The sequence below is a fragment of the Culicoides brevitarsis genome, chromosome 2, assembly GCF_036172545.1.
Source record: "Culicoides brevitarsis isolate CSIRO-B50_1 chromosome 2, AGI_CSIRO_Cbre_v1, whole genome shotgun sequence".
Taxonomy (NCBI): domain Eukaryota; kingdom Metazoa; phylum Arthropoda; class Insecta; order Diptera; family Ceratopogonidae; genus Culicoides; species Culicoides brevitarsis.
The window spans coordinates 38,852,831-38,869,228 of NC_087086.1; the positions used below are offsets into that span (position 1 = coordinate 38,852,831).

At 30.0% G+C, this 16,398-nt stretch overlaps 2 protein-coding genes across 3 annotated transcripts in view; one reads left to right on the forward strand and one right to left on the reverse strand.

The window, feature by feature from the left end:
* LOC134832405 (triple functional domain protein) overlaps window positions 1-16,378 on the reverse strand; it is a 40,827-nt gene extending 24,449 nt beyond the window's left edge. The window contains exons 1-6 of one of the 2 annotated variants that reach the window (XM_063846416.1): window positions 16,256-16,378; window positions 15,295-15,572; window positions 13,614-13,818; window positions 12,539-13,550; window positions 3,200-4,551; window positions 351-1,997 (exon numbers count right to left, since the gene is read on the reverse strand). In XM_063846416.1, coding sequence (XP_063702486.1) covers window positions 351-1,997; window positions 3,200-4,551; window positions 12,539-13,550; window positions 13,614-13,818; window positions 15,295-15,476 — 4,398 coding nt within the window. In that variant the 5' untranslated portion in view covers window positions 15,477-15,572; window positions 16,256-16,378. The remainder of the gene's footprint in view (window positions 1-350; window positions 1,998-3,199; window positions 4,552-12,538; window positions 13,551-13,613; window positions 13,819-15,294; window positions 15,573-16,255) is intronic. The other variant, XM_063846419.1, reaches the window with a different exon arrangement.
* LOC134830298 (solute carrier family 26 member 6-like) lies at window positions 8,221-11,557 on the forward strand. Its single transcript, XM_063843725.1, is given in 5 exon segments — window positions 8,221-8,479; window positions 9,488-10,790; window positions 10,847-11,130; window positions 11,133-11,291; window positions 11,354-11,557. Coding segments are annotated over 5 exon segments (2,058 nt in total). The 5' UTR covers window positions 8,221-8,319; the 3' UTR covers window positions 11,506-11,557.
* Window positions 16,379-16,398: the final 20 nt, after the last annotated feature.

Here is a 16,398-nt window from a genome sequence, read left to right on the forward strand (position 1 = left end):
TGAATATTAAAAATTTATTAAACTTAAAAATTTTATAAAAATTTAAATTAAAAAAAAATATTATAAATAATTAAATTAAATTAAAACATTAAATTTATAATTTTTTCCAAAATAAAAAAATATTTTATTTATAAAAAAATTAAATTTAAATTTAAAAATAATGTGAAATAAAAATTTATTTAAAAAAAATTTTAAAAAAAATTTAAAATTTTTGAAGAAAAAATGAAAAAAAATTAAAAATAATTTTTAAAGGAAAATTAATTTAAAAACTTTAAGATATCGTAAAAATTGATTATTTTAAGTATTCAATAAATTCAATAAATTCAATAAAAATCCAAAAAAATACTCACTTGTAAAATAACGTCACCTAAACTATTTACATTAACATCACATTGTTCAAGCAAAGATAAATGCATTACATCATTAGCTTTCTTAGGTACATTCAGCATAACCTCCAAACCATCCTTAATTTCGCCCCTGCCCTCATCGCAGCACGACTGCAAATCCTTCAACAGCAACTGGTACTTCGTAATCCTCTGCACCGGTTTAATCAAATATGCCGGCAACGCATGCTCGAGTTTATACTTCCGTTGCACTTCCTCAAAATACGTGCCGCCAAATTGGATCATTGTCGTGTTGGAGGTCGGCTTATTTTGACAATAAAAAACGTACATGTCAAATTTGGAGGCCCACGTGACGAAACAATGCCCGACGTCTTCCGCCATTGTTTCGTATTTTTCGAGTTCGCGTAAAAATATTTCATTGTGAAATTTGTAAATTTCCTCTAAATTACCAAAAATAGCAGCTTCTTTGTCAATTAAGCTATTTGGAACGTTATTTCCGTTCCGGAGCTCGTACAAAAATACTTTGATACAAGTTTCGACATCTTTGACGTACGCACGTTCCGTTTGGAGCAACTCGGCCATGATGAATTCTTTTCTGCGAGCTGATTTGCGTTTTTCTTCGTTAATTTCTTTTGTGGCTTCGCTGGCAGCGATTTTATTCTCCAAATTCGAGTCTGACATGCGGTATTCGAGATGCATGGATTTCGAGGTTGAATTTGCTTCGGTCTCGATTTTCGTCGGGAGTCCGAGAGATTCTTCGAGGGAGTTTTTGTACGCCGTCATGCGATTGCTGAAATCTTTGTATTTATTGTCTACGGTCGAAACCCACTGTTTAATGGCGGCGGCGTGAGCATGTCCTTTCTCGACCAAACTGTCGCTCATTTGAATCAGGAGTTTGACGTGTTCGCGATGTTCCTTCTCGGTGCCTTTAAAATCGTTGTGTTCCTTCAAAAGTTGCTCTTTGTCTTCGGCACTATTGCAAGCTTTGTTCACCCGCGACGATAAATAAGCTTCGCCCGTGTCATGAATCCACTCAATCGCCTGTTTTGCCGATTTTTCGAACAAAATGAACTGTTGACACTGATCCAAGTGCTTTTTCCGGATGGTCCAATACTCCAAAACCTGATTTTCTTGCATCAATAATTTATCCAGAATCATCTTCACTCGCGGCTCGCTTCCATTTGCCATCGCGTTCATGTGATTCAATTGCGCCGATCGCGATGTGTATTTAAGGAACGTTTCCGCCGTGCGACGTGCCAATGTGCAAGCCTTCAAAAAAGCCTCTTTTTGCTCCTGATGCTTCGTAATGAGTTGCGTTATTAAATTTGCCTTGTCTGATGAGCCGCCGCCCCCGCACCAATCCTCGCTACGTCGATATTCCTTCTCGAGACTGTCCAAAACGCTGCAAACTTGATCCGCGGTCTTGTAAAAGTTCAAGGAGGCTGTCACGAGTTTGTGTCTTTCTTCGGCGCTCGTTACGAGTTGTTGCCAATTTTTTGTGACATCGTCGGCGATATCTCGGATTGATTGCGGGTCGTAATGGTTGGCGTTGATAAGGGTGTCGGCGCGATATTTGACCTGAACAGCTGACGTGTGAGTGCGTTCGATGGCGATTTGGAATTGTTCGTGTTCGTTGCGGAGTTTTTCGGCGTCCTGTAAGTAGAGAAATTTTTTTTATTAATTTTGTTTAAAATAAATATAAAATATTTATCTTTTTTATTTAATTATTAATTAAAATATTTACCTTTTTAATTTAATTTTTTTTAATTTTTATTAAAATTTAAAAAAAATTAAGAAAAACTTTTAAAAATTTCTATAATTTTAATGAAAATTCAAAAATATAAATTTAATTAAAAAAATATTTAAATAAATAATTTGTTAAAAAAAATCATAAACTTTTTATATACTTTTTTTAAATTTAAAAGTTAATTTAAAATTATTTTTTTTTAATTATCTGTCAATTTATAATTTATTTTAAATATTTATTTTATTTTATTTTATTTTATTTTATTTTATAATTTTTAAAATTCAGTAAACAAAAATTATTTTTTATGTAAAATTTTTATTAAAAAAATATTTAAAAAAAAATTAAAAATAAATAATTGCTAAGTGTAATTTTATTTTTTTTCACATTTTCATTTACCTAATTTTTTTATTTCTTAATTTTTTTAATTTATTAAATTATTTTAATTTTATTAATTTTTTTTTTATTTTAACACTTTAACTTTTACAAAACAAAATATGAAACATTTTTTATTTTTTTAATTAAAATAATTAAAATTTTTTCGTTAAAAATTTACAAAATTTTCATGAAAAATATGAATTTTTTTGTAAAAATTTTAAAATGTAAAAATATATTTAAAAATAATAAAATATTTTGACTTTTAAAGGTCGAAGTTTAGATTTTTTTGTGGAAAAATATTCATTCATTTTTTTTAATGAATTTGCTTTTAAATTTTTTCTTATGAAAAATTTATTTTTGAATCCTTATTTTGAAATTTAATAAATTTTTTAAAAAAATTTAAAAAAAAAAAATTCAAATTAAAAATTAAAAAAAAATTAAATCAAAAATTGAAAAAAAATTTCAAATTAAATTTTTTTTAAAAAAATTTAAAATTTAATAAAAATTCAAATTAAAAATTTAATAAAAATTCAAATTAAAAATTTTTCATGTTTGAATGTATGAAAAAAGTATTTAAAAATAAAAAATAATAAACAAAAAATAATTTTTAACTAATATAAGATCATTTTTAGGCATATTTAAAAAAAATAATTTAGATAAAATGTGAAACATTTTTAAAAATTGCACTTGCCAAAATTAATTTCATTTTTTTTTTAATTTTTAGGATATTTACCTGCAAACTATTGGGAATCGCAAAACTGGAAAGGAGCATCGCTTCGCCATTTTTAATCCACGAAATGACTTGATTGGCGTCATTCTGAAAGTGACACAATTGCATCGATTGTTCGAGTTTCACTCTCTTACATTCAGCTAGTTGTTCCAAATCCTCTTCGCGATCATGCAAAAACTCGAGCAAATAAGAGATTCGTGATTGAGCATTATTGTGAGTGGCATCCGCCATAATTATGAGTCCCGACGACTCAAAGACCTGAATCAAGTCCTGTCCTTGCTGGATCATTTGAAACGTTGTCGTTTGCATCTGATTCACGGTTTCGTTGTGCAACCGCAAAATTTGTTCGGATTTTTGGATGTCGCGCGTCGTGTGATCCGCATGTTGCAGCTCTTCGGCCCACATTTCAAGCTGACTCGAAACTTCAAGGGCATCTCGTTCAAAAATTCGAAGTCTCAAGTACAAGTCGATGCGAACTTTTCTCATGCCCCAGAGATTTTCGAGTTCGATTCGCGTTTTCGCAAGACGATCGAGCGCTACTTGGATGGAATTGATGGAAGTTGTTGATTCGTCGCCTTCTTGCAAACTTAGTTCGGCGATAAGAGCTTCTCCTTGCGCCTGCGTTTGCATGCAAGTTTTTAGCGTGCTTTCTTCTTGTTGCTTGCACGTTTCGAGCAGACGTTCCGTGCCTTCGAGATGTTCGTTCATCAGCATCGTTTCGTCGTTCGTCAAATCCAAGTGAAGTTGCTCGATCCATCCGCTGATGTCCTTTTCGTGCGAATAAAATAACACAGCGAGATCCAAATGTCTTCTTCTCTGCTCGACTCGTTCCGCAAATGACGTCACTTGACTCTCCAACTCTTGGGCGACGTTGTAAATTTCCTGCGGCGCAACTTCGCCCGATTGCGCCAATTCTTCGGCAGCGGCAAGGAGCTTTTCCGCATTGCGATACGTGTTTTGGGCGACATTCTCAAAGTGCTCGTGACTCGTTTGATAAATCCTCGCTTTTTGTAAATTTCTTCCAATTCCCTTGTTTTTGCGTAAAAACACTTCGCCGTGATTTTGCAGCCAATCCAAAACTTGTTTGACATCTTCTTGAAATAATCGCAAAGCAAGTTTTTGATGAAGTCGCAACTTTTCCGTGTGCCATTTGCTTTCGAGAACGCGATGATGTCCCAAAATTTGATGGATCACAGTCAAGACGTGGGAGGCTCCTTCGCTGTAGTCCGCTGCGGGATTCGTGCTGTTCTTTTTGCCTTCGCGCGAACCAATTTTCAGGTCGGCATTCAAGGGTTGATTGCACACTTGTACGAGATGGTCAAGTTGGTACAGGAGCTTTTTGCTGGTTGAGTGAACTGCAAAAAAATAAAAACAAAAAAAAAATATTAGTTGGGTGAAAATGTTAAATGAGTACATTTTGAGGTAAGTACAAATATTTAAAATGTTTTTGATTTTTTTTATAATTTTTTTGAATCAAATTTTTATTAAATAAATATTAAAAACTTTAATTATTTTTTTTGAAAAAAATTAAAAAATTAAAAAAATTAATTAAATTTTTTAAATTAATTAATTAAAATAATTTTTTAAAAAAAATTTTTAATTAATTTTTTAAAATAAATTAAATAATTTTTTCAAAATAAATTTTAAATTGATTTTTTAAATATAATTTTAATTTTTTTAATTTTTAAAAATTTTAAAAAATTATAATTAATTTTTAAAATAAATATTTTTAAATATTTTTTTAAAATAATTTTAATTAATTTTTTAAAAATATTTTTAATTAATTGTTTAAAAATAATTTTAATTAATTTTAATTGATTTTTTAAAACAATTTTAATTAATTTTTTGAAAATATTTTTAAATAATTTTTTAAATTAAATTTTAATTAATTTTTTTATTTTTAATTAAATTTTAAAATAATTTTAATTAATTTTTTAAAATAAATTTTTTAAATTTTTTATTTTAAAATAATTTTAATTAATTTTTTGAAAATATTTTTAAATAATTTTTTAAATTAATTTTAATTAATTTTTTAAATATTTTTTTAAATTTTAAAATAATTTTAATTAATTTTTTAAAATAATAAATTTTTGAAAATAAAAAAACAAAAATAATTTTAATTCAGAAAATATTTTTAAAAATTATTAAAAAATTTTCTTTTTTTAATTTTTTTTAACTTAAAAAAAAAAATTTAAATAAATTTTGAAAAAATTTTTAAAATTAATATTTTTATCAATTTACAAAAAAAAAATTCACAAAAACATTTGAATTTTTAACTTTTTTAGTTAAAAAAATTTCACAAAAAAAAATTTTCTTAATTTTTAGATTTTTTTTCATAAGCCTTTTGCATAAAACGTGTCAAAAACAATTAAAAAACATTTTCTATTATTGTAATAACCTTAATTCGTCATATTTCATTGCGCATACGATCGCGCGCGTTCATGTCGATCACGTCAAAACAGTACAAATTTTGTCGTTTTGCGAACTAATCGAACAGTATCTAACTATCAGTTGTGCCAAACAAACGCTAACACTCATTCGAGCAAAAATTTAATTTTTTTAATAAAAAAAAACTTTTTCCTGCCTTCGCCGTGTGACTCAGATAACCGGTAATGCCACACTACTTAAAATAACAAAAAAAAAATAAAAACCGTCGGACCCATTTGTGTCAACAATAGAACTCGTGATCAAGAAATAATAAAATAAGAAAAAATGTGAGATCGAACAAATTGACACAAGTTTCAACAAACTTGAGATTCAAAAAAAAAAAAAATTAAAATATTCAAGAAAAAAAAAAAATATTTGCGAACAAAGAAAGCAAAGTTGAAAAGTCGAAATGATTAATTTCCAAAAAAATACAAAAAAAAAATAACAAAACGGAATCCAATAACGTGCCGTTTTTAGCGAATCATATGACCGTTGCCCATAAATCATAGAAGCATCAATGAAACAAAACAAAAAACATCGCGACGTTTTTTTTTTGGAGGCAAACTAGAACGTTGAACTAACGTTTTGAGACAAATTACCTCGTCAAATGCGGATATTATTGACTTCACGTAGCATCGAGGGCAATGATCTTGCGAAATTTAGTTTTTGGTCAAGAGTTTTTTTTTGATAACGGAAGTTTAGTAGTTCAGACGATTGACGCGCGACAGTGAAAGTAGTTTTGAAATATGATTTAAGGTTTAATTTTTTTTGCGATGAGTGACAAAAAAAATTAGGTTACAACTCTTAAAAATAAAGTTGAAGAGTTGCTGAAAAAAATGTCAAGTGCTTTGCTTAAATTTAGCCTGAAGCCGGTTTTGAGACATTACTTGAAATATTTTATTGAAAGGTTTCATAAAATAGAAAAAAAAATAATTTTAAAATTTACAAAAAAAAAAAATCTAATAAAATTTTGAGCTATTCAATTAAATTTTAAACAAAATAAAAATGATATTTTAAATTTCAAAAATTTTCAAGTGATTATTAATTCAAGTGAAAAAAGTAGAAAATACCAATTTTTTATAAAAACTTATTTCTTTTTTTTTCAAAAATTATTTTTAAAGAAGAAAATTCATTTAATTTTTTTAATTAAAATTTTTTTTTTTTTGATTTTTTTTTTTTAATTTTTTGAAGAAAATTCATTTAATTTTTTAAATTTTAAAAAAATTAATGAATTTTCGCCTTTAAAAGAATTATTAAAATAAAAAATTATTTTTTTTTATGAAAAATTGACATTTTTTGATATTTTAAGTTTTTAATTTTGACTTAAAATTTTAGCTCAAGACAAAAGCTTTTATTTTTATCTATCGAGAAGTTCAAAAATAATTTTTAAGTCTTCAAAAACCAAAAATTTTTATCATTTCATAAACCTTATAAATTTTTTTGTTATGAATTGGGCCCATAACCTGATGAAATTTTTTGAATGATAAAATAACTCAATTGAGTGTTAACCAATAATTTGTGACTAAGCAAAATCAGAAATCATCTAATATTTAAAATTTTCCACAACTATAATCTCCAAAATTTTCCATTGTCCTAAATAATCATTTAGCTGTTCAAATACTTCTAAAAAACGGCACGTGTTGCCCAATCATGTAATTTTCGCAAAATTAATTTAAGCAAACACTTTCATTTAATCTGTTTTTACATTGAACTTCATAACCGGTTAAATCCATCTTTTTTGTCACATGACAGGAAAAACCCCCCGCTCTCTTTCCTTGTTGTTCCGAAAACTATTGAAACAAAAACAGACGTCAATCGTTTGTTGTTGATCAAGCTGGTAGTACATACAATAAAACGACAAAAAACAGTAATTATTAGTTGTTGACAATAGTTTCTGTCTCATTTACATGCTCAACTAACCACTTTCAATTAAATTTGAATGTCGATCTTTTTAATATTCATTTTTTTTTATCATCAAGAACAGAATAAGCATATCAGTACAAGGACAAGAAATTTTTACATCTCAAGGCTCAAGGAAAGTCAAGTTAAGTCGTGTAACAAACAAAAATATGTTTTTGTTTTTGATTCTGTTTGCTGCCTTGCCTCCGCGTCAAGTCGTATTTTATCGCGCGCGTTAAGTTAAGTCAATAAATACGAAAAATTTATTTTTAAAGTTAAGAGTCATAAAATTTGGCTCCTTATCGTCGGAAGGTAGACAACGACGTAAATCTTTGAGACAACAAGAATTCTCTCTTGGAGACAAGAAATGGAAATTTTCGAGTGATATTCAAATTTTGTTGCTGAGAGCACTAAATCTCCGGAGTCCCATTGTTTTTTGATAAGAAATGTTGCCAACTGGAAGCTGCAATTGTTGACACTGCGATAAAAATATCTTCGCAGAGGATTTCCCTCAAACGTGTCAGATTTCTTTTTTTTTTATCAGAGACTCGAATTTGTTTTTTGTCAACAAAAAATTAAATGAGCCTGAATGATAACAAAAATATTTAATAATAATTAAGATCTCACTTTGTATTACTCGTTTCGCATAAATATCAAGCGAATATCTAAAAAGTTCTCAGTATACAAAAAGACTTCAACGCGTTCACATTTTAATATCAAAGTGATCTACGAAAAAAAAAACTTGAATGAATTTTTTTCTGTATTACAGAATTTGTAAATAAAAATCTTTAAAAAAAATGAGACAAATTGACGGAAACGACGGAATGAACGGATACGTTAACCAAGCAATGGAAGTCGATCAATCCGACGCGAGTGCAAGACCAAGTCATTTAAAGCCCGTAAAGCAACAAGAGGAATTCAATAACGAACAGGATTATTGCCGCCCGCATACAAGTGGTAAGTTTCGCCTTTAAATCTCGAGTCAAGTGCGCGAAAGGTGTGTCGATTGGATGAAGGTGTGTCTCTCTAATCAACGTCAAATTTTTTTTTTGAAAGAATTTCTTTGTGTAGTCAGGTGTCACGCGGAATTATTTAAAATAAAATTTCCTGATCAGTGACCTTTTGAGTGGTTTTTTGCCTTGAAATTATGACGTCAAGGATAGCCAGATAATGATAAGTTGTGAAGAAATTTTTAGAACGTTCTGGATGAGTGTTTTCAAGGGGACTTTCCATGTTTTTTTGAAAATAGCGACAGACGGTTTGAAAATATTTGACAGCTGATAAAATATTGAGCGGAATTAACAATAAAGGCTTTTGTTTCACAATTTTGGGGCCAAACATGTGATATTTACGATTCATGGTTTGAAATTTTCGAGAAAAATTGGATATGACGTCATTGCGAATTGAGGTTGAAAATATTTTGGTTCAATCTTGTCAGAGTCATTGCACTTGTATCACAGATTTTGGTCATTTCATCGTTTTTGGAAATTGTGATGCGATTTGATAGTTCTTAATCCAATCTGAAAATTTGCTTTATGGATGATATGATGTTAGTCGTCTTTTATAGTCGCAGCTCTCTAACGGAGGATACTTTGACAATTTAAGGACTATTGTTTATTAGGTTAAATTGGGACATTTCACGTTTCTTTAACTGATATTTTTTCCTTGATTTTTTTTTGATGAATTGCGTTTCATTGAATAAAGTAAAAGATTGAACAGAAAACCCAAGATGAGAAAATAAAAGTTACATAACCTCAATTAATTTTCAAATTTTTGAGGATATGTAATTAAAATTTTCTTATTGGGATAATTCAGTTCATTTTGATGTTTGTGAAGTATAAGTTATTCTTTGTTTGACTCTTAGCAAGTTCGTCTGTTTTGCCATGTTTGATGTTTTGTTTTTGATATATCTCCTCGTTTTGATATTTTCTGAAAATCAATAAACATTTTTTTTATCATTTTCAGTTCTTTCCAACATCTCAACAAAACTGAAACAAACCTCGCCAATTGAATGTCTCATGAACATGTTTCCCGTCGTAAGATGGCTCCCGAAATATTCTGTCAGAAACGATCTTCCCGGCGATATTATCAGCGGCATGACTCTTGCTGTGATGCACATACCTCAAGGCATTGGATACGCCTTACTTGCTCACGTGCCTCCAATAATCGGAATCTACATGGCATTCTTTCCTGTAATGATCTACTTCATTTTCGGTACTTCTCGTCACAATTCCATGGGAACATTTGCAGTTGTCTCTCTGATGGTTGGAAAATCCGTATTAAGACTTTCCAATTTGGAAGAAATTACGATAAAAGGAAATTCAACACAAAATGCATTCGCTGAAGCACTCGTGGCAAATCCGGGATATGATCCTGTTCAAATTGCAACAGCTTTGTGTCTTGTAGTTGGAGTTTTTCAAATGTTGATGTACTTTTTGCAATTGGGATTAGCTTCGTCTTTGTTGTCAGAGACTTTAGTTTCAGGATTTACGACGGGAGCTTCGATTCATGTCTTGACATCGCAGATTAAAGATTTGCTTGGGATCAAATTGACACCTGTAACGGGATATTTTGAGGTTATTCTCACACACAAACAGATTTTGGAGAAATTTCTTACTTTTAACAATGTCGCTGTGATGATCAGTATCGTTTCTGTGATCATTTTGATCTTGAACAATGAAGTACTGAAACCAATTTTAGCTAAAAAGACGACAATTCCGATGCCTATTGAACTAATTGTTGTTATCGTTGGTACACTTCTTTCAAGTCTTCTTCATTTTCAAGAAGATTACGCTGTGAAAACCATTGGAGACATTCCCACAGGATTTCCTGAGCCAAAATCTCCGTCAGTATCATTAGCAAGAGAGCTCGTTATCGATGGATTCGTCATTGCGATCGTTTCTTATGCAACTTCAGTGTCGATGGGATTGATTCTTGCTCAAAAATCAAACTATGAGATAAATTTCAACCAAGAATTGTTGGCTATGGGAGCAAGTAACGTTTTTGGAAGCTTCTTTGGATGTATGCCAGTTGCAGCTTCTTTATCGAGAAGTTATATTCAACACACGACAGGAGGAAAAACTCAAGTAGCTTCGTTAGTCTCATGCGGAATCCTTGCTGTCGTACTTTTATGGGTTGCGCCCATCTTTGAACCTCTTCCAAGAGCTTGTATTGCGAGTATTATCATCGTTGCCTTAAAAGGACTCCTTTGGCAAGTCAAACAATTCTTTAGTTTTTGGAAATTGAGTAAATTGGATGCACTTTTATGGTAAAAAATTATTTTTTCTTAAAAAATTTAGAAATTAATCAAAATTTCATCAACAGGCTCGGAACATTCTTAACTGTCGTGATAGTTTCCATCGACATCGGTCTCTTAGTTGGCGTTTTGCTCAGTATTTCGTGCATCTTTTTCAAAGGCATGCGTCCCTACTCCTGCATTCTTGGCAAAATTCCAAATACTGAACTCTATTTGGATGTTGCCCGTTACCCAACTGCTGTCGAAGTTGATGGCGTGAAAATCTTCCATTTTTGCGGATGCCTGAACTTCTGTTCTCGAGCAATTTTCAAGGCTGAACTTCAGGAAATGGTTAAAACTTCGCCGAAAGACATCAAAAGTCATCAGATGTTCCAAAAGAAGCACTTTTGCAGTATTTGATATTGGATTTCTCAGCATTGAGTTATATCGACTCATCTGGAGTCACTTTTCTGAAGACTTTGATAAAAGAATATCAGAAACAAGCGATTGCTGTTTTTATCGCTGGATCATCATGTAAGTTTTTTTTTTTGTTAAATTGTTAAGTTTAGAGAATAATTTTTTGATTTTTTTAAAAGGTCCTGTTTACGAAATGATGATGAAATGCGGGATATCGGAAGTTAAATCCGATAAATTTAAACTTTTTCCGTCAATTCATGACGCTGTTACTTATGCTCTTGATCAAATGGTGCCAATTGTGAAAACGAGTGATAGTTCGTGTCACTTTTAGTCTCATGAAATTTAGTTTAAGGTAGTTTTTAGTATTTATATGATAGGAAATAGCTCAAATTTGTAAATATATAATTTATGATTTTTATGAATTTTTTATTTTTTCATGAATTCGAAGGTAAATTATAGCCCCTTGAATTTTGATGAATTTGGAACAAGAGAAAAACAAGTTTTTGACAAGTTAAAGAAAAGAAAGAAGAATCTTTTTGAAAAACTTAATATGGCGAAATTTTGAGGTTATGTCAACAGAAAATAAATCGATTGTAAATTCGAGATTCAAAATTATGAAAATCTTTATTAATTTTCATAGTTCTTGATATAAAGTTGAAGAATATACTTCAGAAATTTTTGAAATTTACTAAAATCTTGATTTAGTTTTAAAAACAAAACTATGTCAAATAAAAATTTTTTTTTAAGTTTCAATTTTTTGGCAAGTTGTAATTTGTTTAATGATAAATTTCTGACAAATTTTTTTTTGAGCAAGATTTTACAAAAATTTGACACATTTTTCATTTAAAACAATTTTTCTCTTGATTTATGTAAAAAAAAAATTGGCGGTCAAAAATTTTTTTTTTTTTCAATTTTTTGGCAGTTTTGAGTTATAAAATGATTAAAAATGATAAATTAGAGCCCTCTGACAAATTTTTATCCATTTGGAGCAAGATTTGACAAAAATTGCTTTGACACAGTTTTTGACACAGTTTTTGATTGCTCTTGATTTAGTTTTTAAAACAAAACTATGTCAAAAAATTTTTTTTTCAGTTTCAAAAAATTTTTTGAGCATAAAATTTTAAAAATGAAAAAATTGACAAATTTTTATCCATTTGGAGCAAAATCTAAAATTTTTTTTATTTTATGAAAAAAAAGAAATTTTGGCGGGAAATTTTGTAAAATCTAACCTAACCTTAAAAAATCACAACACGTGCAAAACAAAATGGCGGATATTTTTTGTATATAGGTACATATATAGGTATATAGGTATAATTTTTTTTTAGAAATTTTTAAGATTTAAAATCTTTTAAAATTTTTCTTACCTTCTGTATATGCCTGACACATCGCTTCGTACAACGACTGATGCGTTCTGATCGCCGTTTCGAGACTTTCGACATCAGATGGCGTTGGTATTGACGATGCCTCACAAGCAGCTGCCCACGAAGCCACACTATTGTTATATTGCTCTGCTTTGTGATGAAAAACGACGCTAATTTGCAACAATTGCGTTCTTTCGTCAAGCGCCGCCGCAAAATCCTTCCATACCTTATCCAAACGACTAGCTAACGTGCGAATATGCGACGCCGCATAATGATTGCCTTCGATAAGTCGATTGGCAACTGCGAGTATCCGATTGATGTTGACACAAACATTCATCGAGGTCATGTTGAAGCGTTGATGTTCCTCTTGCAGTGACTTTGCCATGCGATAATCGTTCCCAATTTCGACGTAGGTGTCCTGAAAAACATCGCGATTGTGCAAAATCCAGTCAAACATCTTTTCGCAATCCTGTTCGAACAAGCGGAGTTGGAAGCACTGATCTAATTTGATTTTTTTGTGTTGCCACATGTTCAAAAGTTGCTGCTGAGCATTTCGCACAGAGTCGAGTTGTTGCAAAACTTGATTTAGCGACGCTGCGATATCGGGATTTGCATCTTTACTTGCGTTCCCGCCCCCTCCCCCGCCGCTCGGAGCATTCGAAGCACTTGCTGCGTCGTCTTGTCGCCCCGAATTCGTCAGCTTATGGATGAGTTTTTGACTCAGGAGCTCCAGTTCGTCAATTGGCAACTTGAGGATTTTGTGTTTCATGGCGTTGTGATTGTCGACGCGATGTTTTGCGCCGCCCGAATCTTCCGCGACATCTGCACTCGAAATATCCTCCTGCAAATCGTCGACTTTGTCGAGCACATCCAACGTCTTCTCCATGAAATCCTCGAGCGACAAGCGCAAATCTATCCATTGGTTATTGTCGTAATGCAGAAAACCATCAAATTCCGATGTCACCTGCGATGCGTCGATGTACTTTCGCAATGCCTCGATGGAAATCGATGAAATCTACATAATAAATCAGAGAAATTAAAAGAGTTGCCAAAATTGTGCTTTTGAGTTGAGAATTACCTCAAATTTGTATTTATGACTGCTGGTAATTGCCGCACGTTGTTTATGCCAAAAATTATCGGATTTAATGATGATCACGTGAGATACTAATTCGGGTCCGACATGTTCTTGCAACACTTTGAGAATGGCTTTTGTTGTGGCGGCAGTATTGCTATTGCTACGCATATCTATCAGGAATGTGAAACCTTGCGACTTTACTTCGGCACTGAAAATGAAGGAAAAAAATTCGTTAAAAAATTTCTTTGAAAAAAAATCTATAAGAGCGCATTTTTTGAATTTTAACGAAATTTTTTAACGGAAAAATATTTCAAAAAATTTTTAAATTTAAAAAAATGACAGATGTCAAATATATTTTAACAAAAAATTTAAAATTTTATTAATTTAAGGTCAAACTTGATAATTTTTAACTTAAAAACTGATTTTCTATCAAAAAAAATTTGACAGCTGTCACTTTTTTGACAGATGACATACGTCAAATTTTTAAAATTAAATATAAATTTTATGTCGAATTTTTACTACATATTTTGATGGAAATTTTTGAGTAAAGTTTCAAAATTTATCAATTCTATTAAAAATTTTAAACTGTCATTTTTGACAGATGTCAAAATTTGCATAAAAATCGATTAGATTTAAATTTTAGGTTATTTTTTATTTTTTGTCAAATTTCGTTGGTTTTTCTTATTTTTATAATAATTTCATTAAAAATTTATGAAATTCATAAAATTTATGTTTGACAGGTGTCAAAATTTTTAGAAAAATTCACTTTTTTGACAATTTTTATCTAATTTTTTGCCAATTTTCATGAAATTTTTAACTTTTGTTTCCAATATTTTTGTTTTCACAAAAAATTTGAACTTTTATATTTGACAGATGTCAAAATTTTTATTTAAAATTAATTTTTAATAAATTTTATAAATGTTTTCTGTTATTTTTTATCAAATTTCAATTAAATTTTGTATTTTGATAATAATTTCATTAAAAAAATTATAAAATTCTGAAAATTCATGTTTGACATATGTCAAAATTTTGATTAAAAACCATTTTAGAATTAATTTTTAAAATTTTCGCTGTTACTTTTTTAAATAATTTCGATAAAATTTTGTATCTCAATCATAATTTCATTAAAAATTTTTGAAATTTAGAAAATTTTTTTTTGACAGGTGTCAAAATTTTTAGAAAAATTCACTTTTTTGACAATTCTTATCTAATTTTGTGTCAATTTTCATGAATTTTATAACTTTAGTTTTGAAAATTTTTATTTTAACAAAAAAAAATTGAATTTTTATTTGACAGATGTCAAAATTTTTGATAAATTATGAATTTTAATCTCTTTCACTTTAATTTTTTAACAATTTTTTAACATTTTTGTAATTTTGGTTTTTTAATGACATTTTTATAAGAAATTTTAAACAATTATTTTAAAAAATGACAATTTTTCGTTGAAAATAATATTTTTAATTAAAAATAACACTTTGAAAGCCTCGATTTTCTTCAAAAATTGAAAATTTCTTCAACTAATTTTCATTTTTTTTAAATTCAAAAAAATGTTTAAATTCACTTTTCATGAAATTTCTTTCAATTCAGGTACATTTTAGACCAAAATCTCACTTTTTCCCGCAAAAATCTCGTTAAAATGCACTAAAAAACTGCCGTTCTCACACTCGATTTGCATCGTAATTACCTTGGTATACTTGTTAGATACGTAATGAGTCTACGCAAGTCTTCCGGTTTCATCCGTTCACGCTTTGACGTTGCAGGAAAACACACAATTGGCTTATTATTAAGATCCCTGCCGCATAAGATGGCAACGCGTTCTTGGAGTATTGGCAGAATATCCATCGTCCTCGTTCGTATTGCATCCATTTTTTAATTTTTTTTTTGTTTTCCTCGCTAATTATTTATTTTTTTTTGCTTTGCTACTTTTAGGGGTTGTCTACTGTTGACTTTTGTTTTCGCTACCTGGAACAATTAAAAACAAAACGAAAAGTTGTAGTCAGAAAAATTAAAAGAAGAAGACACGCAAAAGTAGTTGGAGAGAGAGAAATTATTATTGTTACACGAACAAACGGTTGAATGCACAAAAAATGCAAATCAATATTATTACACACTACGGAGCTGCATGACTTCAGCGAACGAGGCACGTCGTTCAATTGAACCATAAACACACACAATTTATTGTTATTATTTTCAGTTATTGCTAAATAATCGCAAAAATGTGCTTTTTATCCGATTTTTGGGACTTTTTTCCTCTTCGTTGAAGATCTTTTGGCGGTTTTTGCTTCAAAATCGCTTGAACCAACTTTTCATTGTGCAAAATTTTCACTTTTTCGGTTTTTTACTATTTTCATTTTTTTCCCAACTGCTGTACGACGTGCATGGACATATATGGAAAATGGCCGAATTCGTCGTACAAAGTGAAAAAGCCCTTTTTGGCACGGAAACTCAATGAAAATCCTCGTCGCCAGCATCAAATCTCGTCAATTGCTTCACGGGGCGTCAATTTTCGGGCTTTTTTCGCTGTTTTAATTCACTCCGAGACGAGAAATGGATTTTTCACGTCGCACGAACACCCAACAAAAAAAGAAAAACCAACGAAACGGTTTTTGCGGCAATTTTTCGGGGCTTTTTGATGATTTCCTCACCTTATGTCACTACTGCAGTCGAAACTGATCACTTAAGTACTAAAATTTGATCTCATATTCAAGTATTTAATGGGTTTTTCTTACAAATAGGAGAGAAATGGGAAATTCACACTCCATTGTTTTGTTGTTGAAAATGGTAATTT